This window comes from Rattus norvegicus, chromosome 2 (genome assembly GCF_021556685.1).
Source record: "Rattus norvegicus strain SHRSP/BbbUtx chromosome 2, alternate assembly SHRSP_T2T, whole genome shotgun sequence".
NCBI classification, from domain to species: domain Eukaryota; kingdom Metazoa; phylum Chordata; class Mammalia; order Rodentia; family Muridae; genus Rattus; species Rattus norvegicus.
Window position 1 is genome coordinate 191,142,210 of NC_141535.1, and position 26,232 is coordinate 191,168,441.

Consider the following 26,232-nt stretch of genomic DNA (forward strand, 5'->3'; position numbering starts at 1 on the left):
AAGTTAATATTAAACCAAATCCAGAACTGAAATGAAAGGCTAGGTTAGACCCTCCCTTCTCCCACCTTTTATAAACTTCAAACAAAACAAACCAAGTCCCCTGCATTTCTAAACAATTATGATGTGTACCTTTGGTGAGCTAAACAGTTGTGGGTGGTAGGCCTCATGAGGATTTAAGCCGAGTCACTGGCAAATAAACACTGAATAAGAAAAAAAAAAAAGGAACAAAATCCTATTTTATCCCAGGAATGATTCAGCAAGCTGGTCCTTCATTTTTCTTACCAAACGTTCAGGACCCCAGTTTTGAAAGCTAGGAAGAATCATCTGGAAATATCACCCACACCTAAACCCTAGATGGCACTTAAGAAAAGGGGTGAGGGTGGGGGAAGATCACGATGACCTTAAAAATTAGCTGCCCTTAAGCTTCTTGGTTAACCAATTATCAACAGGGCTTTAGTCATTGCTCCACCCACATTTTAATCCCCATGTGGAAAAATCCCAACATTTCAGTATGAAATATTCCTCTGACCAATTTGCCATTGTAAGTCATTGAGAAAGACAGGCATTCATACATGAATGCATGCAGGCAATTTAATATCCAATGTATCAGAGTACTTCAAATACTAAGTACTCTAGACATCTTTAGGGTTCATAAAACACTTAGGTTGAACTTGACCAAACTCTCAGTTGAACTGTTATTGCACTACTCCAGTGTATATGCCCTAGGCCTAAAGGCGTAACTCCAACTTAAACATCTTCCTGGTTTATTTACTATTACAAACACCCCGATTTCTTCTGGAGGAGAACTTTAGAGTTCTACACACAAAACGATGCTTCAGAGGCAGACGTTATGAATAAGCTTGAGAGCAACAGGTTGTAGAGCACCTGTTGTCACTAAACAACCGTTTGACCTTGAACAAGTCACTTCACCTTCCTAGGCTTCCGCCTGTCTCTGTGCTCCTAAAAGCTGCTCAAGGTCTCCAAATGACAAAGATTCTTTTTGAAGGGATAGGAGATAAAAAGATGGGGCTTTAACGAATAAATGGTTTATAGGAACGGCTAGAACAGTATGACCTACAGATCCGGTTTCCATCCTGGAAGTGGAGGCCAGGAGGGAATCAGTTCTTTGCTGCGATGCTGCAAAACCTGTGCGGGGGCACCGTCAGGGTCCCTAATCTCTCTTCCTGGCCACGTTTTATAATCGTCTCTTCCAAGTCTCCAAAGAATGTGCTCTCGCTCCATCTCAGTATACACCCAGGTGCCTTAGGACCTGCAGAGTGTCCTCAGCTCGTCTGCTTGGTCAGCCCTGAAGAGGGTGGAGTGGACTCTCCCACCTGTATTCTCATGACTGGTGCTTTTTCAACCTAGGAACTGATGTTTTCAGGGTTATTTTTTAAGTTTTTATCTGCTGCTGAGAGGTCAGGAACTAACTCTTCCGAGGTGGATAGCAGTTATCAAGGTGGGACCTCGGCGTTGTTCGTGCCCCGAATCCCTCATTCTTTTCGGAACACCTCTTGGATGAGACAGCAGTGCAGGAAACCCGCATGGCTTTTCTAGCACCATTAACTGTCCAGTCTCCAGTCCTTTGTTGGATTGACAGTAGCCTGCGGCCCTAGAGGGTCAGCCTAGCCCCCTTTAAGAATCGTCCCCTAACATAAATTCACACACCCCTCCCCACCGTTAAGACAACACCAGTTACCAAAGGCACATCCTGTTATGGACAGTGGCCCATTTTAAAGCTCTCAAAAGTATACCTTAAAGGCTATCTTTGGGCTGTGAAGTCACACCCTTTCTGGCACTAGCTTCGCTGGGCTGGTTCGGCCTAAGGGGAAGCCAGTTTTTTTCCTTTGGGGGAGGGCGGTCGCCTCTGCGGGGAGCTGGCCGAGCCCCAGAGCCTCCTGGAGAAGGGAGTCTCGACCCGGAGGCTGCCCTAGCCGGCGCCGGGCCGCGGCGAGAACGGCCACCGCGAGGGGGCCCTGGCGGAGCTCCCCGGGGGAAGGGGAGGAGCGCTCCTTTCCCTGGGCACGGTGGGAGGAGGGAGAAAGGAAGCGCAAGGCGCGCGGTGAAGGCGACCAAAGGGCTCAGGCAGGGCAGGCGCCGGGCTCAGGGATGCCGCCCCGGGTGCTACTCCTCCAGGGCCGCTGCCGGCTCTCAGCACCCGCCCCTCCATTGCGGAGAGCCGGGTCTCCAAGCCGCTTCCTCCCGCGCCCCCGCCCGCGGCCCGGGCTCGCCAGACACTCACCCCCTTCCCCATGGTGGCGGCGCTGCGGGCCCCGCGCCGGGTCCTGTGGCTGGAGACTAGAAAGAGGAGAGAGCAGCTCCCGGCTGGGAGAGTGGAGCCGGGGGAGCCGAGAGGCGGGAACTAGGGCTGCCGCCGGAGGAAAGAGGGAGGACGGCCGGCGCCCCGGACCGAGGCCGCCGCTGCTGCCGCCGCTGCTGCTGCCGCTGCCGCCGCCGCTGCCACGTGTCCGCCTCCTCCCGCCGAGGCTCCGCGCCCCAGACCCAGCCGCAGCTCCAGCCCTTGCCTCCTCCTCACTTCCTAAAATATGCAACCTGCGTGATGGCTCCGCCCACGCGTGCACGTCACCGTTACCGGAGCAACCTGACACCGGCTCCAGCTGGCTCCGCCTCCGCCTCTAACCCCTCCCCGCCGGGCCCGGACCACGCTAGCCGCTGCCTAGCCCGGGCTCCCGGCAGGAGGGCGCCCGGGCCCAGTACCCGAGTGCCCCGGTCTCTAGAGGGCTACGGAGCGCGTCTGCCTCCAGGACCGGGTATTTGACTGAGCAGCCTGCGAAGTAGAGCGCGGAAGGTCCGCAGTGGGTGCGGCGCGGCGCAGTCGGGGCTAGCCCACTTGCTCAGCGTAGCTTTTCTAGAGCGTCGGGGGTCTCGAGGGGCCGGGGTTGGACAGCAGCTGCGCGACTCCGAGGGACTCTTCTCTGCAGATCCAGGCCCGCACCTATCTGCAGATGGTACCTTCCCTTTGATTCCTCTGTTCTGGGATCCTCTTACAACTTCTCATTCCACCACTAGAGAAATGCTTCAGACATATACACACACACACACTCGCGCGCGTGCGCGCGTCACTTACACTTCCCTTTCCTTATGACCCCAAGTGACTATTAAAAAAAAAAAAAGCCAGTAAGAAGTTCATTCACAGCACTGTATGAATGAAATCTACTTGCAAGAGGAGGGGGGAGGGGTGTTAACCTGCTTTTCAGAGAGATTCCCCTTTTTATGGTAGAGAAATCTGAAACCCAAAAGAACACCTATCTTTAGTAAAAGAGGTGGCTCAAAACGCTCTGCAGCTCCGCACCTCCCAACAGCAGCGCCCCACATCATGCACAGCATCCTTGGTTACCCTGAGGGACTAATCAGTCTCACGCCCAGCCAGTCGCCCGCTCTTGGCCTGGCAAAGTTGAGAGCAGGGCTTCCGTTTCAGTGGCTTAGCAGGTGCTATGATGGCTGAAACTTATCATTAAAAATAACAAAGTATCATCATCATCATCGTCATCATCAATGTCAGGAAAGCAAGCACTCTGGGAAAGCGCAGGATTCGGTGGAGAAACTCGATTTCCATCTCTGGAAACTCCTGGGAGAAGCAAGGAAAACATTAACTTCTTAGATCTAGACCTATCAACTTCAAGCGCCAATGCTTTTTGTAGGATGTGGGGCTTGCAAAGAAAAGGGGGGAGGGGGGCTGGAGAGATAGCTCAGTGGTTAAGAGCATTGTCTGCTCTTCCAGAGGTCCTGAGTTCAAATCCCAGCAACCACATGGTGGCTCACAGCCATCTGTAATGAGATCTGATGCCTGCCCTCTTCTGGTGTGGTGGTGGTGAAGAGAGCAACATACATAAAATAAATGAATAAATGAATGAATAAATCTTTAAAAAAAAAAGAAAAGGGGGGAGGGAGGGAGGAAAAACACCCAAAACAACTAATCACTGTGTTATCAGTTCTTCCATAGAGCAATTCTCTGCACTTCTTAGAAACAACTGTTGCTTATACAACTGTTGCTTATAGCAGAAGACAGCCTTTATCTCTTCCAGTGATCCACAGACTTGATGAAATCAGTTCGGGCCTCAGAGAGAAGATGAATTGTAAGCAAAATTCAAAAATCACGATTCTGGGGAAAGAGACCCCCAAATCCAGAGCCCTGTAGTACCAGCCCTGCTAGTTCAACTGAAGGCTGCAGCATGTGAGTTAGACTTAAGAAAGTTCATTACTGTGCCCGGCAGATCGCTGCTACTGTGCGGGAGGCTTTGCTTACTGAAGACCTTACTTTAAGATTAATTACCCATAGGCCCTGATCTAAACGGGAAAACACAACAAGGAAAATATCAGAAGCACAAGCCAGAGCTGTTGTCCTCCTTACTCATCCACTCATCCATCAAGATAAGTCAGGTAGGTCAAGATGCTGTCTTCTCTCCTCAGCTGCTTCCTTGCAGCTGTGGGGTACTGCCAGCCTCTCAGGGGACCCTGGGCTTCTGGTTGTGTTCAAGGGTGGAAAGAGCAAAATAAGTATGGATGTCTAATTAAACCCTGTATTTTGCTCTTGACTTTATTCAATAGTTTTTAACTTGTCCTGGAGTTCTTACATGGCTTCAAATGAAGCAGTGAAACTGCACAGTGTGTGTGTGTGTGTGTGTGTGTGTGTGTGTGTGTGTGGTCTTTGAATTTGGAAACTTAAACCAACTTAAACTTGAACTTCATACTTCCGTGTCTAAACATAGAACCAACTTCTCATGGACAAGTAATGGAAAGACTCCCTGTCTTGTTGAAATGCAGAGCTGTGGATGTGGGTAGAGAACCAAGTAAAGGTGGTGGTGGTGTATGCCTTTGATCCTAGCACTCAGAAGATAGAAGCAGGCAGATCTCTGTGAGTTCGAGGCCAGCCTGGTCTACAGAGCAAGTTCCAGGACAGCCAGGGCTACAGGATGAAATCCTGTCTCAAAAAACCAACAACAAAACCAAAAGGGAAACAAAACAACACAAAACACCAGAATCAAGTAAAATCAAGGCATGGTTAAGATGGGGGTTTGGCGGTCTCAGGTGTAAAAGTTCACCTTTTTTGGAAAGGGATTTCCCTCGATATTCTCAGGAGAGATTTCTGAATCAAATCTTAGAAATCAAAGATGAACAGGCTCTTCCTTTTATGATGACAAAACTGAGATTCAGGGAGTCATGAACACTAGGCCTCCCTGCTTCTTAATCTAGCAACTCCTTAACGCTGCTAGCTTGGAGCATAGTTAAATGGATGGGCTTGGTCTCCGCATTTGCAGACCTCAGGGCTGCCAGGTGTGGATGGATGCCTCCAGGAGGAGGCTCTGATCCCGGCTAGGAGCATTGACCCAATCACCGTGAAGAGAGTCAGCAGATGTATGAAAAATATGATGCAAGTCAGGGTTCTGAGCCAAGAACATTAGCACTTAGAGTGAGCACTTGCAGAGTTGAATAAACAATTGCAATTAAGGACTTTAGGAGATGGCTGGGCGCCCACACTAATTAGCATTTTCTATAGGAAGCAAATACTTGGGCCATCAGTGAGCTAGGAATTTAGGATGATGAGATTTTCCTTGGCCTTGCTTGCCCTAGAGTTAGCATGAAAACATTTATTTATAAGTATCCCTCTTTATGTTTTCCCATTCCCAGGCTCCCAGAAGGAGCCCCTCTCCTTCCTTCAAACCCTATTTATCACCTGAAAAGTTCTTCCTAACTCATTTCTACCCCTCCAAGGAAAATCCACCTTTTTTTTTTTCCTGTTTGGCAGCAGAAAAATTGTTGCCTGCTTGATTTTTAATTTTAAAAAAATCACACCTACTTTTTTTTCTTTAGGTGAAGGGCACACCACAGCATACACAATGACAGCTTGCAGAAGTTGGCTCTCTTTCCACTTTGTGAGTCCCAAGGATTGAACTTAGGTTGTCGTTTGGCAGCAAGCACCTTTACCCACTGAGCCATTTCACCACCCCATTACTGCCTACTTTAAAAGCACAGTCCATGCACATAGCTCGCCATCCCAATTGGCAGAGAAATAACTCCAGCTCCTGTAAGCTTTCCTCCCAAATTCCATTTCCTGCTGAGCTCTTAATTCCTTTTGAAAGCTTTTTGGTATATCCTTCCATACTAATGGCTACAGAAGACCTCAGGTTGTACCTCTGGGAATGTCAAAGGCTCAGCATACAATGGTGACTGTCATGGATTATCGCCATCCATAACAGTCTACGTTGTAGGTCCTTTACTTACCATCCTTTTAAGGAAACTGTCACCTAAATAATTTACTCTCATTAAGAGCAGCATTTAAAAATAAAGCAGCAGTAAAGGTCTTTTAGCTATTTCTTCTGTGTTCTACTTTGGGTCCTGAATTTACAAATCAGGATTCTGTTTTCTAGTGTAGAAAGACAGAAACATTATAGGAGTATGTTTTCACTTTAATCCCAGGTGTGGGATACGCTTCAGATGGTCTAGAACAGCTGACTATGATTTGCCTTTTGCAGGGATGTGATTTTGCCAGTGGCAGATAGTCTCTGTGATTGTGTGATGTTTGACATTTTGCGAACTTTTCAGAGGGTGTATAAATGCCAGGGCCCCAGAGGTGGTGGTTGGTGGTTGATGGTTGCTGTTGGTTGAGGTTTGTTAAATATTCATGTGCAAAGAAGAGGAAGAAGAGGAGGACGAGGAGGAGGGAGGAGAAGGAGAATGAGGAGGAGGAAGAGGAGGAAGATACTAGGTATCTTGAAGGCTGTAAAGATCAAACTTGCTCCCAAGGAACTAGATGCCCCCAATGATCAGGGAGTACTCTAACAATAATGTTACTTCCTTTTCTTTGTATCATTTTTCCTCTCCTTTTTAGTGTTAGGGCATTGGAAGATGGAAAAAGGGTGGAGAAGGGTGGAAAAGAAAAAGAACCCACAAAGTAGCAAAAAGATAGCTACATTCTAGCACTCACTACCCAAGACTTCTACTCCCTTCATCTCAACCCCAAACACTGTGAAACAGTATAGCATCCTTGCAGTGAAAAACACATTGTTTACACAGATCAACACTGGTTGGGGAACAGCAAAGAAAAATCAAATGGCAAAAGGAAGGGATCTGGGACTTGGAAATACTCTGTTCCTAGAGTTTCATCTTCAGCCATCCAGATGTGCAGCATCTGAGCATGGGCATGCCCTGAGTCTAGAATAGGCAACATGGGTGACTGACTTCAGGAGGGTAAAGTCATGAGGAAGGAAGCAAATGCCATCTCTGGCCAAGATGGGTTCACTATTCCTGGCCTGAAAATGTTCTATACAAAAACAACCAAAGGTGCTGTATGGAGGTTGGTCCTACTGAAAGAAACACTCTTCTAGAGATGCCAAGATGCCAGAGCTAGGAGTCAGAGAATATACAAAATTTCTTTTAGGAAAGAGCTACCTTAAGAGGAGAGAATACAAGGCCATCTTGGTGTAGTTTGATTCATTTATAAAAGTCTGGAAGCTTTTGTAATGGTCATAGAAGCAACAGAAAAGTAGGTCAGGTGCAAAAATAGTAACCAGCTCAATTCCTAACAGCTTATGTTTAGCCAGGAGGCTGCCATTTTAGTGATGGATGACCCCCATGTGTGAACTCTTACAAGGAAGTCCCTAGGAAGTGTTCCCTCTTTTACTTCCTCTCTCATAAAGACCCTTCCCCAACCCATAACTCTGGTACTCCTGTATTAGTTAACGGCAATAAGAACCATTTAATAAAAAACAACACCCCCTCAAAGCACAAACAAACAACCCCCTCCCAAGCACCCCCAGAATAACTATTACAGGATCTCCAGGCTTATTACAGAGCCTGACACAATGTCTGGTGTTAATGTGTAGAGATCAAAAGGAATTCCCTCTCCATCCTCCAAGAAAGACACTTGAGGAGACAATTAGTAACATGGTGAGAGGAGCTGGATCTCAAGTCCCCAAAGCACAAAGTAAGAAGCAGCCAGCTCTGCCAAGAGACAGGAAAAAACCCTGACTGGACCTTCAGAGACAGATCAGGAGGATCAAGGAAACTCCAATCGAGCACATCACATGGGTAAAGTCTTCAGACTCTATGCCTGGTCTGCAGGACAGTGGGCTAGCAATTCATAACGGTTGGAGCCTGGGTCAGGAGGGAGAGGAGCCCGTGTGGCTTGGGGAGGTGGCTGTCAAACAACCTGCTGAGGGACTTGAGCTTCATTCTGGAAGACACAGGAAGATGTGGCAGGGTTTTGAGAAGGGGTGTGGCTTTGCAAAGACTTCTTTGGCAGGAAGGAAAGTGTGCTAGGTTTCCACAGCAGCCAGCTTATCAACGTTCCTCCAGCCCTGCTGAATTCAGAATCTCAGGACATCTGTTCCTCCCGCCACCTTCCTGATGGCCTACTCGTTTTATTTTGAAGCACATACAGTATCTCTTCGTTTCCAGCATCGTCCCCATTATCCACTACTTCCTCCCAACCGCGCTTTCTAAACTGCTGAGGATGGAAGAGAAAGCAGACTGGACTTGCAGTATACATTTCACAGTACGTTAACATACAGCCCCAACCCCGAAGATGGCCCAATTTTCTGGGAAGGCAGGGCATCCCTCTCCCCTTCTGGTTTCCTGATACAGGCTGTTAAATGAAACTCCCGAATAGACCAGAGGCTTTCTGTTGTTGTTATTGGCATTGTCAGAAACCAGTGCTTAATGCAATTGCGTTGACTAAAGAAAAATTAAGCCACCTGGCAACCGATCTCACAATAAAGATTGGCATTATAGGGGATAGGAAAAGGAAGAAGAGTCCAAATTAATTAATAATTTAGCTTCAGTCGCCCAAAGCGTTCAGGTTATATTTGCTCTTTGTGGCGAAGAATCTTAGCGTTCTGCTTTCTTAAAAGGTTCCTGCCAACTTGACATTTGCTATTTGATTGCAGACATCACAGTAGAGGTAGAGGTGGTGGAGACAGTGATGGTGGGTGATGACAATGATGGTGGACTAGATGCTGATGGGAGAGATGAATAGAGATAACGGTGGTGGTGGTGATGGTGGTGGTGGTGGTGGAGATGATGGTGGTGGAGATGGTGGTGGTGGTGGTGGTGATGGTGGTGGTGGAGATGGTGGTGGTGGAGATGGTGGTGGAGGTCATGGTGGTGGTGGTGGTGGTGGTGGTGGTGGTGATGGTGGTGGTGGTGGTGGAGATGGTGGAGATGGTGGTGGTGGTGGTGGAGATGGTGGTGGTGGTGATGGTGGTGGTGGAGATGGTGGTGGTGGTGGTGGAGATGGTGGTGGTGGTGATGGTGGTGGTGGTGGTAGTGGTGGAGATGGTGGTGATGGTGGTGGTAGTGGTGGTGGTGGTGGTGGAGATGGTGGTGGTGGAGATGGTGGTGGTGGTGGTGGAGATGGTGGTGGTGGTGATGGTGGTTGTGGTGGTAGTGGTGGAGATGGTGGTGATGGTGGTGGTGGTGGTGGAGATGGTGGTGGTGGTGGAGATGGTGGTGGTGGAGATGGTGGTGGTGGTAGTGGTGGAGATGGTGGTGATGGTGGTGGTGGTGGTGGTAGTGATGCAGATGATTGTGAAAATGATGGGGTGCTGATGGAGGTGACAGAGATGCAGATGGTGGTGGTACAGATGCTGCTGATGGTGGCGATGCTCACAGTGGTAGTAACAAATCAAAACAGTAACAATTCCGAAAGTGTAAAGAATTACTTGGTTCTAAACACCTATTTCGTCTCAGTGATGTAAGGGCCCAAGAAGGAGGAAGGTCCACTGACATTGATGTAAAAGAGGAGGGCGGGTGAGCAGAGCCTACTTGTGCTCTCACTCTCTCACTCCCTGTCTCCAGCTCTCAACCAACAAGCAACTTAGCCGCTGACACACTGCCAGCTGGTCCCATCAAGTCAGGTGGCATGGGTCACCCAACAAGCTGCCTGTTGGAATAGCTGGCTGTTACATAGCCTGTTAAGAACCAGGCGAACAAGACCACCAAAATGTGGCAGCTGCTGTCCAGACAAGACACCTTCAGGGTAAGAAGCCTGGAAGCCCAGGGTCCTCACTGTAGGGGCTGATGCCGAACAGCCTTAGGGAGAAAAATACTGTCGAATTGTCTCCAAATGCAATTTAAAACCTATTTTCCTTTTCTCCCCCCCCCCCCCAGAAGTAGATGCCATCTGCTAATAAAATTGCTAATTAGCTGAGGAAAGCTATTCCATCCTCCTAAGAATGAACCCAAGAGGGAGCTGTGTTACGGGCAGGTTACTTATGTTCCAGGAAGCAGCGGCCACACCATGCCAGGCAGGCATCTTGCTTGGGGCTGGAGCTGCAGGGAGCCAGCACAGGCCAGAGACACACTTCCCTCCCATAGCTCTAATCTCATAAACCAGAAGTGCTCAAACTCAATATATTCTCTTCGCCCTCTCATTTTTCATAATGGAAAAAAAAAAAAAAGCCGCTGTGAAAGTTTTGAATTAAGAAGCAGTTGCCATCTGGGTAATTGCATTCTGCTTGAAGCAGGCCGCCTGGTTCACATCAGCGGCTCTTGGCAGGTATGGAAGTAGCAGCACAACCCCTGCCTTGACTTCTAAACACAGGCTTGCTCACGTTCCACGGCCACTGGAGAGACCTTAATTTCTAAGCAGTGACAGCCGCCTTATATCATGTTACCTCGATGCACGGGGAGGTTTCCCTGACTGCAGACAGTTGAGAATTACAGCACGAATGGTTGGCTTTGTCGGTTCCTGGTCACACGCTCTCTTTATAAACCCAACGCTAAAACGCCAGTTCCCTTTGGCTTCCTGTTTGGACATCCATGTCAAAGTCACACAAGTGGCTTAAATCACCTCGCTCTCCTTGAAGAGTCAGGGAGTTGAGTGTTTGCAATTTTCGAATAGTGGAGGAGGAGTGGGCAGCCCTGGAGGAATGTCAGCCTCCTCCTCCCCGCTGCTTCCTATGGAGCTGCCCACCCCTCTTCACCAACGGGAGATGTATTTCAGGAGGATGCACAGCATGAGGGGGCTGCAGCCCAGGCTCCCCCTCCCACTTCAGAACCATACACTCAGAGAGCACAGGAATCATAGCGCTAACTGTGTGGCTTCCCAGCCAGGGCTGTCTTAGCCAAGACTGTCTTGTATTAACATGGAGTGACCTTGCTGATGTCAAGAGGAAGGGTTGGCGCAGACGAGAAAAGCAAGGAGCTGGGAACTTGGATGGCCATGAGCAAGTCTTGTGTCTCAGCCTGTTTCTTCTGTTCCCCGGGGTCTGTAGCAGAGCTGGGTGCAGCCCGGTGACTCGTGCAGACAACATCTGGGTTTTAGTTGGAAGACGGCCTCTGCGTTGGATGAAGCTCTTCCCACAGGTATGGAGTTTTACAAAGGACTTTATGGAATAAGAATCTTACAGCAGGAATAACGGTCCCAACCTCCTCCTACCGGATGGGATAAGGCTGAGGGCACAAAGGTTTCTCTGCTGCCTTAAGAGCTGATGCTTAATTGGAATGATTTCCAGGCCTTGCCCTTTCCAGCAGCTTCCTCCTCTGTAGGGCAACTAGAAAACAATCAGCTTTGGGGACAGAAATGTTTTGCTTCTAAACAAGACAAAAAGGGGAAAAGAGGGTTATCTAAAACATGCAAATAAAAAAAAACCCAAATCCTTTAAAATGGAATTTTCCATGATGGCCTGGGTATTCATACAGTACATCTTCAAAGCCTCATTTCTCTAGAGAGATGTATCTACGGGGGGGGGGGGGGGTGTTGCAGGGTGAGGTCAAGGCCAGCATGGGCTAAATAGCTAATCTCAGAAATAGAAAACAAAGAGGAAAGGAGACAAAAAGGTGAGCCAGGTGTGGGGCTCATACCTTTAATCCCAGCACAGGAGGCAGGAAGATCTCGGAGTTCGAGGCCAGCCTGGTCTACATAGAGAGTTCCAGGGTGGCCAGGACTACAAAGAGAGACTCTGTGTCTAGAAGAAAAAAAAAAAAAAGAAATGTCTGTCTTTCTTTCTTTCTTTCTTTCTTTCTTTCTTTCTTTCTTTCTTTCTTTCTTTCTGTCTGTCTGTCTGTCTGTCTGTCTGTCTGTCTTTCTTTCTTTCTTCCTCCTTCCTTCCTTCCTTCCTTCCTTTCTTTCTTTCTTTCTTCCTTCCTTCCTTCCTTCCTTCCTTTCTCGCCTATGGAGTTATATCTAAATGTATACATAAATGCACACTATAATTTTCAACTGTAGAGCATTCAAAAAAGCATCTTTCTCATTTCAACTTGATGTAAGAGTAAAGCTAAGTTAAAAACAAAACAAAACAAAACCAAAAAAAAAAAAAAAAAAAAAAAAAAAACCTCTGCAGGGTTTCTAGGTTCAGGGACCAAAACCATTAGGACCAGAGTAGTGCATGACTTTAATCCTAGAACTCTGTAAGCAAAAGCAGGGGGATCTCTGTGAGCTTGAGGCTAGCCTGGTCTACACACTCAGGAAGAGTCCTTTATGCTTCTTTCCTTGGGAGATACTTCTCCCCACAAGCATAAAACCCTGGGCCCACCTCACACCTTCAGGGAGGTACGCCATGCTGCTGGGTGCCTTTGTTCCCTTCCATTTCAGAGCCTCTTCTCTCAAAGAAGGGGCAAACAGGAGCCTTTCAAGGAAGATATGGTGGGCAGTGGCTGAGGTGAGAGGTGATGGGGGATATGCTTGGTACACACATTCTGGAGCCTGGGGCAGAGAAGTAGGAGTTACCGAGGAGCCTGGTCTTGTCAGCACCAACTCCCAGCCAGCAGCTCTCTGATGCTCTGGAAGCCTTGGCGCTCCCTTTTTAATCTAATAAAGGGTCACTTGTTTAAATTTAGAAAGTTGTCTTATCCGTAGTATCTTGTCCTCGAGCATTGAAGTCCTCAAATTTCCTTCGCAGAATGAGTTTTATCCCATCTAAAACAGTGGTTCTCAACCTTCCTAACACAGTTCCTCATGTGGTGGTGAACCCCAACCATAAAATTATTCATTGCCGCTTCATAACTGTAATTTTTCTACTGTTATGAATTGTAATGTAAATATCTGATATGCAGTATGTCTGTTATGGGATCCCCCAAAGGGGTCACGACCCCCAGGTTGAGAACTGTTGATCTAGTCACTCACATTTTTAAGCCTGGGAGAGACTGCTGTCTCTTTATGCTCTTTCTCTTGCCAAGTGGGCAGTATCAACTCACCGTGTTCCTGCTGCTGTGGTTTCCATTAGCCTTGCCTCTCTCTCCTTTTATGCAGAATGGCCTCTTCTCTGGTCTGGAATCTGCTAGGACTCCATCTTCCCACACTGGGTCCATGCATGGTGTCCAGAAGATCAAATCCTATATGTTGGAGTGTATGCGTTCTGGATAAGTTACGGAAAAGGCACAAGGAGGCAGAGGGACCCGAGGTCCCAGGACCTCAGACACAAGAACTGATTTCTTAGCAGTGTAGCTGGTCTGTTTCAACATAGGTATCAGTTTTGGTGTTCTGTTTTCTCACAGCACCCCCACCAGTAATGAAAGACTGGGCTATTGTAGGGAACTCACACTGTGATTGTGGAAGAGGGCTATCCCACAGCCTCTGTGAACATCAAGAAGACAAGGTTCTCTCAGGAACTTCTTTTGGGGGTCAGTGAGACATTGGGGAAATATAAAATACCGGACAATGCTTCCTTCTCACCACAATACATTTCTGGAAGCCACATGGAAAATCCTAAAATTGATCTTCCCCGTGGGATCTGTGTTATAATTGGACACTGCATTCTTGACCAGAGACTTGGCATCAGATAAATCACAGATACTAAATATGTCACAGAGACAAGGACTCACAGTTTAAGGCAGTTGAGTTCTTAAACTCAGCTGAGCATCAGAATTGTCAAAGGAGATTGAATAAGAAATACTGATGCCTAGGTCCCATCTGGAACCAGATGAAGCCAGATTTCCATGGGTGGGTCCAGGTAACCATTTAAAAAAATAATTTAGAGCTTTGTATTTTGACTTATCAAGAACCAAGAACAAATATAGGGAAAAAGTGTCATCGGCACTTAAAATATTAGAAGGAGCCACACGGGAAAACATGACAAGGGAGGAGGAAACTGCTGTCGTCACATTTACTGTTAAAAACTGCAGTAAATAAGAACAGTTTGGATGAGAGAAGAAAAGGACAAGTCAATTTTGATTCTCTAAGGAGAAAGTCAGACCACCCCACCCCATTTGAACAGTGAACCATTGCTTTCTGTATCCACGGTCCAAGGCTGACCTTGTCAGGGTACCAATTCCTAAAGCTGGTGAGTGGCTATTGTATGTTCACGTAAGTCTTCGTACCTAGGCCTTGTCAAGGAGTCTGGAAAAGAACAGGGACAGACCCTGTCCTTGAGGAGTCTCAAGAAGAGAGGAGCATGGCATTACCGAGTTAGGCACCTAGTCGTCTGGAAGCGTGGGAATCCTGCATTGCCACAGCAATTGTATCTGAAATCGTCCTAGCCAGACAAACCAAGGCGACCATCTCAGGGCTCTTCCCTTCCCCTGACTAAAGCCTAGAGGGTGTCACAAGCGAGCCCAGTCTCTGCCTTCCTGGAGGTACAGTCAGGGCAAAGAGGAAGTCCTTCCAGAGGTTGAGTGTCCACCCAGGCTGTCTCTGCCAGGGCATGGAGTGTGGGCTGGGAGATCGTCACAGATCTGCACAGTCAGGGCAGGAGCACGGTTTCTCTTTCAGATTCCAGCTCTTGGAATGAACTCTGTGATTACAGGCAGAGCGTTTTCACAATGCCCCAACGCCTCAGTAATTTCCCTTTAAAACAGAAGGGCAAAATCGATCCCCCACCTACTCAAAAGATATGTGAAATATGATTTTTTCCCATAAAACTATCTCAGCATCCTTATTAACATTTTTGAACTTTAAGGGTCATATGTATTGACCAGAATTCAGAAATGCTGGAGGAACTGTTAAAAAAGAGAAGAAATAAAATTCACCTGTAGGGCTGGGGATTTAGCTCAGCGGTAGAGTGCTTGCCTAGGAAGCGCAAGGCCCTGGGTTCGGTCCCCAGCTCCGAAAAAAAGAACCAAAAAAAAAAAAAATTCACCTGTAATTATACCCAGAAGCCCATAATCATTTTAAATATAATGAAACGCAATGAAAAATGTTCTCTATCTTTAGTTTTCTAGGCTTTTAAAAATAGAAGAGCTTAATAGTGAACATTTCTGAATGTTATCATAAAATATGGCTTAAAACGTACAGACTTGTGGGTCCAGACTACTCATTTTTTTTTACATCATAGTTTATATGTTTGTAATAAGGGATATAATATGAATTTTTTAAAATGCAGAAGAGGAAATAATGCAAGGCAGTTTTTAAAAAACGTACTTTTATTTACAACAATACCCTTGGAGTTTTTGTTTCCTTGGGAGGGGTTAAGAAAAGATCCCTCCATATAGCCTATGCTGGCCCGGAACTCATTCTGTATACTAGGCTAGCCTTGGACTTGTGGGAAATCTGTTTCTTTGTGGTTGTTGTGTTGTTTTCTTTTTTTATGCAGACAAAAGTTGGAAACAAAGTCAGAAACAGAAAATGAGATTTAAAAAAAAACAAAACAAACCCAAGGCAATCTTCTTTTGAAAGGTCAGTTCATTTACTTACAGGGAAGCAGAGATCTTGCAGCAATTGCTGTAACTACATTCCCATTGACTTCCTGGTGGTGATTTTTATCTTTAACACCCCCTACTGGTTTGCCTGATGGTTTTAGGGTTATTGTTTCCCTCCCCCTACCCCTTAAAAGTTCTTTTCAAAAACTTTTATTAGTTGTCTGTCACCTTTCTACTCCCTGGTTTCTTAATTCTCCTTGAAAAAAAAAAAATAAAGCTAGAACCTGATCTAATGGCACAAGTCTATAGTCCTAGCACCCCAGAGGCTGAAACAGGAGGATATTGAGGTCAGCTTGGGCTACATGATAACTTGAAGACCCTATCAATAATGATTATTATAATGATAATGATAGTTGAGTATCAGTAACAAGAACAAAACACTTGCATGTCTCTTCGTATAAATCCCTTCCCCACAGCCCTCCCTCCACATGCAATAAACAGACCTTTACGGAGCTTCATAATTTGCTGCATGACTCATGCATGCATCCAAGGTCACCATGGGCCTTACATCTCTGCATACTTAGGGGTAGTTATCTAAACACAAATCAGGAACGTGTGGATTCACAGGGTGTTAAAGCAGGGCAGGGACGCCTTATGAATAAAGTTCCAGGAAGATGGGCTGAGGTAGACCTTAACCTAGAGGTTGTTTCTTTCACCCAAGTGTTTGATAGCAGGCTCCAACTGTGACTTTAATTCCTTCATGGAGGTCACTATTTGAGGAGAAGAAGCAGGAAACTACTGTGTGGTGCTTAATTCTTAGCTGTCAGGCTGGTAGGTTTTAGAATCACCTACAAGACAAACCTCTGGGCGTGGCTGTAAGGAAGTTTCCAGAGAAGCTTCATGGAGCCACAACTCAGTGAGCTGGAGACGATTCGAAAGGAGAAACCAAGCTAAGCACCAGTGTTTGTCTCTCTCTGCTTCAGACTGCAGATGCCCTGTGGATGGCTACCTTCCTCTCTGTGATGGACTGCACCCTTGAGCCAGCCCAAAGAAACACTTCTTTCCCTGAGTCACGTTCACCGGGCATTTTTTCACAGCAAAGAGGAAAGTGACTAACACAAGTTGTTACCCCATTTCTGCTAGATCTGGGCTCCTTTCATTAGTCAACATGACATGGATTGAACACCCACTCTGCCCTACTACTGATCTACAATGAAGGTGCCGGAACAAGGAAGTTATGGGAACAAGACAGAGTTGGTTCAAAGAGATGATCGACAACAGCGCAGACATGAATGAGCAGGATAATGCATGATGACAGCCCAGTGAAGACCATAAAGCAGAGGATCCGGGGGCCAAGGAGAATATGTCTGCCCTGTGGTCAGGGAGGTCAACTTTTGGGGAAGTATTTAACATTGTCCCTGAGGCCTGTGCTTTGAATCTTCTTGGCCCATTTCTTAATATCATGGCTCTCATGACTTGATCTTAGTGCCTTTCCTCCGCCATTTCAGCTGTAGGACCCCAGGAAGGCTTCTCAGAGCCTCCCACAGCAAGCCATATGCTATCCTACTACTTATAAACCCACACTCTATAATGGTCCTTCACTCTGGCACCTCATTATAGAAAGTAGGATGAAGTTGGCACCGAGAATGATTCCTATTTGCTTCAGCCACAGTAATCTCTTCATTTTCTAAGACTTCAGTTATGTGTGTTCAATCATCATGGGAAAATATTGAAAAGAAAATTATTAGAAATAAGCAGTTTATTAATTTAAGTGACTTTTATTATAGCATTTTGTTATATGGCTCTACTTTGTTATTAGTTGTTGGTAATCATTTACTATGCTTTATAAATTATTTGTCAATATTAATATTTGTTTATAGGAGAAAAGAGTGCATATAGGATTTGATGCTATCTGGGTTTCAAGCATTCACTGGGGGTCTGGGAATGGATCCTCTGAGATAAAAGGGGCATGTCTCTTTTAATACGCATAAGGTTTACACTGCAGTACTGCTAAGTTCACTTTACTATTTGGGACTCTGCTGAAATTATCTCTTTGCAGAGGAAGAGTATCTCACCACCCACATCAGCTTCCTCCTTCACCCAGAACAGATTCCCAGAAAATAAAAGTTCCTAAGACTGTTCTAGAAAGTTCAGAGACACAGATGAGAACTTTGCTCTTTAATCATGCTTCAGGAATGCAGGTGTTATCTGTACACACTATTATCAATTGTCTTTGAGATCGCTGGCTAGAGTAAGCTTGGTCATGATTTCTAATCATTAGAGATAGGTTGGGAGTTTTCAATTCATTTATTCTCTTTATTGTAGCTAATTGAAGAATACGTTGCCTTTGGATTCAAATAGCCATTACTGGTTCTCTTTGCCAAGCCCTATGCAAGACATATCTCCTTGGGATTTTGTGATGGCTTAGTGCTCTGTGTCAGGGATAGAGAGGTGAGGCTCAGGTGAATTAAGGGCTAGCTCAAAGTCAAATGTAGGGGTAGAAACACGTGCAAGTCTTCTGACCCCAGTACATGGACTTGCAGGCTGGAGCTCTCCTACCTTTCTTTTTACACACAGTATTGACTCACATCTTGAGGAAACTGAGGTTAAATGCAATGCGCAAGCATTCATCTTTGTAAAGATTTGTTTCATTGGGACCACTGGTTACAAGTGAAAGCTACAGTGGATGTGTCCATGACATAGATTAAACACGATTACAGAGGAGGTGGTGTATCCCTCACATCTTGACTTCTCTTACGTTTAATATAACCCTGAAGAGGACACAGAAGTTCAAATAGAGCATATGGCATTCATAAGGTTACATACATGTAATCATACATGATACTTTTATTGTAAATAAAAAACACTATTTATAATGGCAACAAGTGCATTATACAGATAAAACATAGGACTGCAGCTTCATTATTTATTAAAGGAAAGAAAAAAAATCTACACAAGTGATCGGGGAAACATAGTCTTACTCTGGTGGCATTTGTCCCTAGATTGTCCCTAGATTGCTTTACAGATTTCATCACAATTCAAATCAAAATCATAGCAGGAATTTGTGGGATTGTGATAAACTCATTTTGAGTTTTCTATGAAAGTAATAAAGGCTTTTGAGTAATCAACACTGAAAAAGAAAACACAGGAATGGGAGCACTCGACTAGTAAATGAGACATTGTTGAGAAGGTGCAGAACAAACAAATAAACCGATGGAGAATCCCTAAAGCAAGGTCACTTGTGCTGCAGTGCACTGACGGAACTCAACACAGCAGCTGTTCTTCATCGGAGAGGCTGCGACCATGTAAAATCAGGAAATCTTCAAGATCAGGCCTGTTGACCACTGATGCTCCCTTACAGGGGAAAAGAGAACATGGGGAAGCTTATTACACCTTCTCTTGAGACTCCAGCTTTTTCTTCCTGAACCTCCCAGCCAGTTGTATATAATTCTGTTCCACCTGCACATGGTCTCATAGTCTTGGGAGTATACAGTCTGTGGCAGGCTAGTGGAAGGGAGTGACTCCATATTTGCAGTGGTGGGGAAGTCACCCATCATTGACATTGGGAGTGGTTGTGTGGCTACTTTGGGGTCATTAATATACCTATAAATAATTCTTCACCCATGCTCTGTAAGTAAAAATAAAGTTATTAACTCACCAAGTTGGACTTTAGTGGAATGGAGCTTGGGTCTGTCATTGGTCTATTTCCCCAGAGAAAGGGTTGATAAAACGATGAGAAACAGATGGACAAGCACGGCAGATGGACAGTGTGGTGGTTTGAATGAGAGTGACTCTCATAGGCTCATGGATTTGAATGTTTGGTTCCCAGTTGGTGAACTGTTTAGGAAGGATTATGAAATGAAATATGGCTTTGGGAGAGGAGGGGTGATACTAGGAGTAGGCTTTGAAGTTTTAAAAACTCAGTGCAGGCGCAGTCTCACTTTTTCTGCCTCCTGCCTAGGGACAGGATGTAAGCGCTTAACTACTGCTCCAGCACCATGACTGTCTACCTGCCTGCCTGCTTGCCTTCTCTGCCACAATGATCATGGGCAACCCTTTGAAACTATAAGCCAGCCAAGTAAACACCTCCCTTTATAAGTTGCCTTGGTCATGGTGTTTCTCCATAGACATAGAGCAGTAACCAAGAGGCTATTTAGAATATGCTTTGGAGAAAGTCTTATGTGGAGAAAAATGCACAGTTGAAGCCCTGTCTTGACCTATTCACAAACAACTTCAAGATGGATTAATGTTAAAATATGAAAGGAACACCCTAAAGCTAATAGGAGAAAAGATTGGGATATCTGTCTGCCCTTGGAAAGCTGAGACTCTCTTAAGGAAAAGCTCTAGTCACAAGATTTCAAAAAACAAATGGTTGAATTTTAACAACAATCAAAAGCAAAAAGACTTGAGTCCAGTCTAGACAAAGTGGACAGTGACAAACGGTTGGTGACACTCTGAAAGATCGCTGCAAGGCATGAAACCTTTAAAGCATCTGTAGCAGCGTGCACAGAGGATTCGTGGCAATCAGCAATAAGAGAGAAAATGGAAAAAATTTAAAAGAACAGTAAGAGCTGGGGCGAGAATTCGGTGAAGTGCTTTCAGGACCTGAGTTTGATCTGCAGAGCATGTATGAAAACCCTGGCCTTGGTTGTGAGGGATTATAACCCCAGTACAGGGAAGACAGATACCGGTGGTCAGACAGCCTAGCCAAATCTGCAAGTTCTAGCCACTGCAAGGCCTTGTTTGAATAAAAACGAGGTGGCAGCACCTAAATAATGATGCCTGGGATTGACTTCTGGCTTTCACATGTACACACGGACACACACATGCGCGCACACACACACACACACACACACACACAGGACAGTAGGCAAGCATAGACAATTTGCATATCCTATAAAGAGATGATGTTCACCAGGACCAGCAATCACAGGGAAATGCCACAGGGTACCACTGAGAGGCCACTTTACCTCATGAGTCTGGTAAAATCTATGCAGCCAGGCAGGAGTGAGTTTTGCAGAGTAGAAGATGAAACAAAGCCTCTGAATACTGCTAAATACTGCTCTTCTAGCTGGAGACCAGCACAGCAGATTTTATAGAAATTACATGTCCATGAACCTATAATTCAGTGATCACCTTCTTGTGGACGTACCCCAGAGGAACTGGTCACTAGCAGAAACGGCACATTCCTCTTTGAGGGAAATTTCTCTGACAGCTAGAGCAGTGTAGGTGCAGTAGATTTACGGAGTTGTCCACGAGGTGATATTCCGAGGCAAGCATGCATTCTGAAGGATATAGATAAAAACTTCTGGTGTGTGATGGAATGGAGTTCAGCTTGCGGGAGTATAAATTAGATTTCCATGTAGCACATGGACGGTTTTCATAAACAATGTTTGAGTAAGAAATCAAACAGGACTTATAGCCCCATTTGATTTACATATTTTAAAACACAGACATACACACATTCCCTTATGAATTCACATTTGCCTAAACAAACACAGCCAAGCTGGTCCGGGAGACTGAAATACACTAGACTTGGAGCTGTAGCAGAGAGCACCCTAGGGACTGAGGATGGAAGGTACCATAATTAGGTTGTTGTCGCCTTGGTACTCTTAGGTACTCTTAGGAATGGAGGACCTCAGTTGAGGCGTTGTCGCCACCACACTGGCTTTGGGGCTTTTTTTTTTTTTTTTTTTTTGCTAATTGACGTAGAGGTGGCACCATCTCTAGGGAGCTGGGCTTGGGATCTGTTAGCTGAATATGAGCCCAGGATCAAGAGGTAAGTCAGCAGCGGTCCTTCATGGCCCCTGCATCACTTTCTACCTTCAAGTTCCTGTATCTACCTCCTCTTGATGATGAACTATGAGCCGTAAGCCAAACAAACCCTTTCCTCACCATGTTGCTTTTGGTAACGGGTGTTTATCGCAGCAACAGAAAAGCAAACCAAGACAACTGGAAAAGGGGTAGAAATAAAACAGGCGTTAACACCAACGAAGAAACACAGGCTGAGGAACGTCAAAGAAATGGACTGACTCCAAGTTTCAGAAGGCCCCAGGGACTTCAAGGAAGAGATAGCCTATGAATGGACTCTGGGTAAAGAAACCCATGCATGTAAGGCTGGAGAGCTCAGTGGTAAACAGCACTCGTTCTTGCAGAGGATCTGGATTTGGTTCCCAGCACCCATATGATGGTGTGTAATGGTAACCATCTGTAACTCCATTGCTGGGGGGTAAACTGGTGTCTTCTTCAGGTCTTCACAGGTACTGCATACACATGGTGCCCTTACACACATACAGGGAAAATACCCATGCACATAAATAAACCTAAAAAAAAAAATTAAAAGGCATTCACGCATAAAGGTGACAATGGTACCACAGTTGCAAGGTGAATTTCCTACTGACAGTGAAATGGGATTTAAAATGTGATGAAGGGGTTGGGAGTAGATATGAGCAGGGTGGATTGTGTATGTGAGTGGAACTGACAAAGACAAAATACCAGCTATTTTAAAATGATAGGAAGGTGTGTCTTACATTTGATCACATCACCCACATGCTTGCTCTCCTCGTTAATAGAAAATCTTACTAAAAGTGGCTCTTACTCTGAGGCCAAGTTGACGGTAGTGATCACCTGAAACAATTTCCAATGTATTAAAACTGTGCCCCCGGGCTGAGGAATGAGACCGTGAAGCTGTATGGACCTCCAGCATTTGCTTTGATTTTTGAAACACTTAAAAAGAAACAGATTTTCATGTATCATAATTGAGTGCTTGTGTAACCTATGGAAAATTAGCTTCATTTTGATTCAGGAATGACAAAAAATGTAATAGTGAAAAATCTACCCCTTAGGGGCGAGAAGTGACTCATTGGTTAAGAGCTTCTGTGGCTATTCCAGCTAACCCCAGTTAGGCTCCCAGAACCCATGCTAGGCTGCTCACAACCACATTTGTTACTCCAGCTCTAGGAGATCTGATGCCATCTTCTGGTCTCTAAAGGTATTTACACACACACACACACACACACACACACACACACACACACACACGCTCAGGCATGTGTGCACACATAAATAATTTTTTAAAAATCCATCTCTTGTATATTTCTGACATGCAGAAGTCGATTGCCTGAGCAAGAAGAGATGACATATTGTTTCACAGGTGACAATATTGAGATGAGTAACAGAATGAAATTCAGTAGGGCCAAGCATTAACTCCAGCTCTTAGATTCAACAAAATCAATGGCTCAGTTGAGAATGAGAGAGGCCAGCTCCACAGTGGTCAACGAGAACAGGACGGCAGGGCAGTGCGTTGGGTGATGGTTTCATTTTAGTCATTGGCACAATGTGGCTGCTGCAGAAGTTGGCCCAAAGCTTTGACAGCAATAGTGAAATGGAGAACTCATGCACAGGCAGCCTCACTGCATACAGTCAAAGGTCAAAGGTCATCTGGATGATTACATGCCATAGTAGCTATCAAGATATTTTTATTTCTTAGTGTTGGGGGTGGTTGTGCTTGTTTTTAGTTTCCGAGTCAGGGTTCCATGTGTGGCCTTAAACTCCCTATTTAGTCGAGGATGACCTTGGATTTCTAACCCTCCTTTCTCCACTTCCTAAGTTTGAGGATTATAGGTGTAGACACAGAATCGTAACTGTTTTCATGTGCGGGCTTTGTGTGTGCTACATGGGTGCTCTACAATCTGACTTTCAGCTGTAGCCTGCTTTGCATGGTGATAAAAGTGATGCATTTTGCCAATTAACACAAGGCGTTCACTGTCATCAGCCACTGGGAGCTGCAAACCAACGCATACTTAAATACCACCCCATGCAAACTAGAAGCACCGGGATTGAGATGGCCTGAGTTGGGTGGTGATAGCTCATTTGGTAAAAGTGCTTGCCACACAACCATGGAGTTTTGGATGTGATGCCTAGAATCTTTTAGGATGCTGTGGGCATCTGATTGCCACGCTGAATATTGGAAACAGGAGGATCCTTGGGCTTGCTGGCCAGCCAGGTAGCCTAATCAATCAGTTCCAGGCCAAGGGAGAGACTCTGTTTTAAAAAACCCAAGGTGGATAGCTTCTAAGGAATGACACTGAAGTTGACCTCTGACCTACACACACACACACATTCACACACACACACACACATACACACACATTCACACACACATTCATACACATACACACACACACATTCACACACACACACATTCACACACACACACACACATACACACACATTCACACACACATTCATACACACACACACACACACACACACACACACACACACACACGGACAATAACAAGTCCTGTTAAGAACATGGAGCTCTTGAAACACTGTGGGTACCAATGTAAAATGGAGTGGCAGTTTGGCAGTTGCTTTAACCGTACAATGCAGTTTTACTAAATGATTAAGCAGGTGTACTCCTAAATTAGATCGTACTGATATGTTCATAGCTCCATCAATACACTAAGATCGATGAATTCAGTGAATTTTATGGTGTGGAATTTGTACCATAGTTGTGAAGAAGGAAGCACCTGACAGAGGCAAGCTCTCCTGCACTGCTGTGGCTAGGCTACCTAATGCCACAGTAGACAGAATGCAGGGTCTCCTCTCCTGGTCTTGTGCCTTTGGGGCTTACTTACCTGCACGTATGCCTCCAGAGCCAGTTCTACTGTGATGCCCAGTTGAGTACAGGGCCCACTCTCCCAAGTGCTACAGCTGGCAAAGGGCTGGGCCAGCTCTCCCACTCGCACACCTTCTGGGAAAGTTCACCTGTGCCTTTACTGTTGGAGTCAGTTCCACTGTGTCACCCAAGGTGCTCTCCCTACTACTACAAACAGTGAGGGCCACAGAAGTTCACCTTTTCTGATGACCCAAGGGCCACCTCTCTCAACTACTGTAGGCACTGAAGTGAGAGGGGTGGGGAGGGCATCAGCCCTGGACCCATGCCATCTTATGGTGGAAGAGTGGTGGGGTTATCTCTCCCTCACTCTTGCCCTCAAGGCTAGCTCACTCATGCCCCTTCCACTAGGGCCAGCTCCATTTTGCTGCTCAGAAAATGTATAGGACCTGCCTCTCCCTCCTCTCTGGTGGGAGACAGGGCCCACTTTCCAGAACTGTGAAGGTCAGGGCCAGTTCTTTACAGCCCTTGGCCATCCATGTGGTTCCAAGTGACTGCCAAGATCAGGAATATCCCCATGGTCTCTGTGGGGCCATGGACATCAACACATTCCCCTGCCACTGCATGCCCGTGGACCCAAACATGACCCTCAGTGGAGGCGTAGTACAGGACTTTGCCATGGCCTTAGGTGGCAGGGCTGGCCACTCACAAAAGGCTATTTCTCTCCTCCCTTCTGCCTCCAGTTTCGTTTCCCTTCACAACGCTCCCACGGTTTCACTTCTCTTTCCCATCTGTCCACCACACACTTGCACACTGCAGTGACTCTCCTTGAAGGTGGGCCATGCAGCTGGGAGGCCACTGGATAACCTCCTCTGTCCATGTTGCACGGCATGGGGGTAAGCAGGCCTCTGGAGGTCTACAGTGGCATGGTGGCGGGTGTCTTCTCCCTCCTCCATGGAGAGGGGGGTTGAATTTGTGCATCTATCGTCCCCTCTGCCCGTGGTGAAGGGCTGGTCTCTGGGTGTCTTTTCCTGCCTCTGCTGTGCTGCATGGCGGTTAGCAGGTCTCTGGATGTCTCTAGACTTTACTATTAACCTCTACTGCCATCAGCACAGCCCTGGGATACTGTGATGACCTCCTTGTCACTGACCTCAGCACAGAGGTCAGTGACAAGCACAAGGCAAGTCAGTTCTTAAGTTACTTCCTGTTGGATATATGACCACAGTGATAATAAACATAACTAGTACAATAGGGCATTAGCTTTAGTTCAGGCCTCTGCTCTGGGTACCTGAACTGTAAAGACAGTTTGTCACTAGGCTTATTCAACTGTATCCACTTGATTCCACAAGTGTTTTTACTTACTACAAATAGAAAGTCAGGCTCTGACTTCCGAGAAGCCTTTTCCTCTCCAGAAGTATCTCAAGCCATTTAGCACAACAGTGGATACATTGTCTCTGTGTCCTCCTTCCTGATGGTCACCAAAGCCCAATCTAGAAATCCCCGTGGACTCTGCTAGAATTCTGCATCCTAGCTGTCTTCGCGGGGACCAGCATCACTTCTCACCTCTCTGGATGTTTCCCCGTAATCTGTGATTTCAAAAGACTCTGTTCAGTTCTTCCATGGACGCCCGTTTTCATGGCCTAAGTCTCCAGTTGCTCTTGTTAAAGATGTCTTCCATTTGTCTTTGAAATTTTGTGAATTGGAAGATTTAGGTGACTTTTAAGGAGAGCATCAAAAAAAAAAAAGACCATATTTTGGGGAAAATGTATCGCTAGTTAAATGAGAATACGAGTGAGTAAGAAAAGGGTGCTGGTGACTGCCTTACAGGCCACCACGTTTGACTTTCCACACTTTAGTGATGCAAGTCAGCAAACTTATTTTTCCCGCCAACTGGGTTTCCGGTCCTATGAAGGCAGTTGCTACAACTTGTGTCTTTCTTGTCCCAGCTCCACATAAGGGACTGGGCACCAGTGTCCTAGGAGCATTTGTCTCAGCAGGGTCACTTACCATCGGCACAGTGGCTCAATCCTGCACAAACCTGCAATCCTCTCAGAAGCCTGTGAGAACATTCTACTCCC

General features: G+C 46.0%; 2 protein-coding genes across 13 annotated transcripts in view; one reads left to right on the plus strand and one right to left on the minus strand.

The window, feature by feature from the left end:
- The window catches only part of Atp1a1 (ATPase Na+/K+ transporting subunit alpha 1), a 28,132-nt gene extending 25,641 nt beyond the window's left edge, over positions 1 to 2,491 (minus strand). Inside the window, 1 exon segment of the mRNA NM_012504.1 lies at positions 2,243 to 2,491. Within this exon segment, the coding sequence (NP_036636.1) occupies positions 2,243 to 2,254 (12 nt within the window). The 5' untranslated portion in view covers positions 2,255 to 2,491.
- LOC103691652 (uncharacterized) lies at positions 2,047 to 19,192 on the plus strand. Of its 12 annotated transcripts, XR_015672374.1 has the most exons (10): positions 2,669 to 2,969; positions 4,031 to 4,195; positions 4,301 to 4,401; positions 7,845 to 8,049; positions 8,393 to 8,515; positions 9,817 to 9,997; positions 11,235 to 11,325; positions 13,211 to 14,240; positions 15,489 to 15,571; positions 16,518 to 19,192. XR_015672374.1 is itself a non-coding variant. In XM_087637656.1 (8 exons), the coding sequence occupies exon 1, from the start codon at positions 2,110 to 2,112 to the stop codon at positions 2,638 to 2,640; it is 531 nt and encodes a 176-aa protein (XP_087493782.1). In that variant the 5' UTR covers positions 2,047 to 2,109; the 3' UTR covers positions 2,641 to 2,969; positions 3,954 to 4,195; positions 4,301 to 4,401; positions 7,845 to 8,049; positions 8,419 to 8,515; positions 9,817 to 9,997; positions 11,235 to 11,325; positions 16,518 to 19,192. The 12 variants fall into 12 exon arrangements, 1 of the variants encoding a protein (XP_087493782.1); XR_015672369.1 differs by lacking the exon at positions 13,211 to 14,240 and having other exon boundaries at positions 3,954 to 4,195; XR_015672375.1 differs by lacking the exon at positions 15,489 to 15,571 and having other exon boundaries at positions 8,419 to 8,515.
- Positions 19,193 to 26,232: the final 7,040 nt, after the last annotated feature.

Coding starts and splice junctions, on each gene's coding strand:
- LOC103691652 (XM_087637656.1), top strand. CDS start 2,110: ATGCCGCCCCGGGTGCTACTCCTCCAGGGCCGCTGCCGGCTCTCAGCA.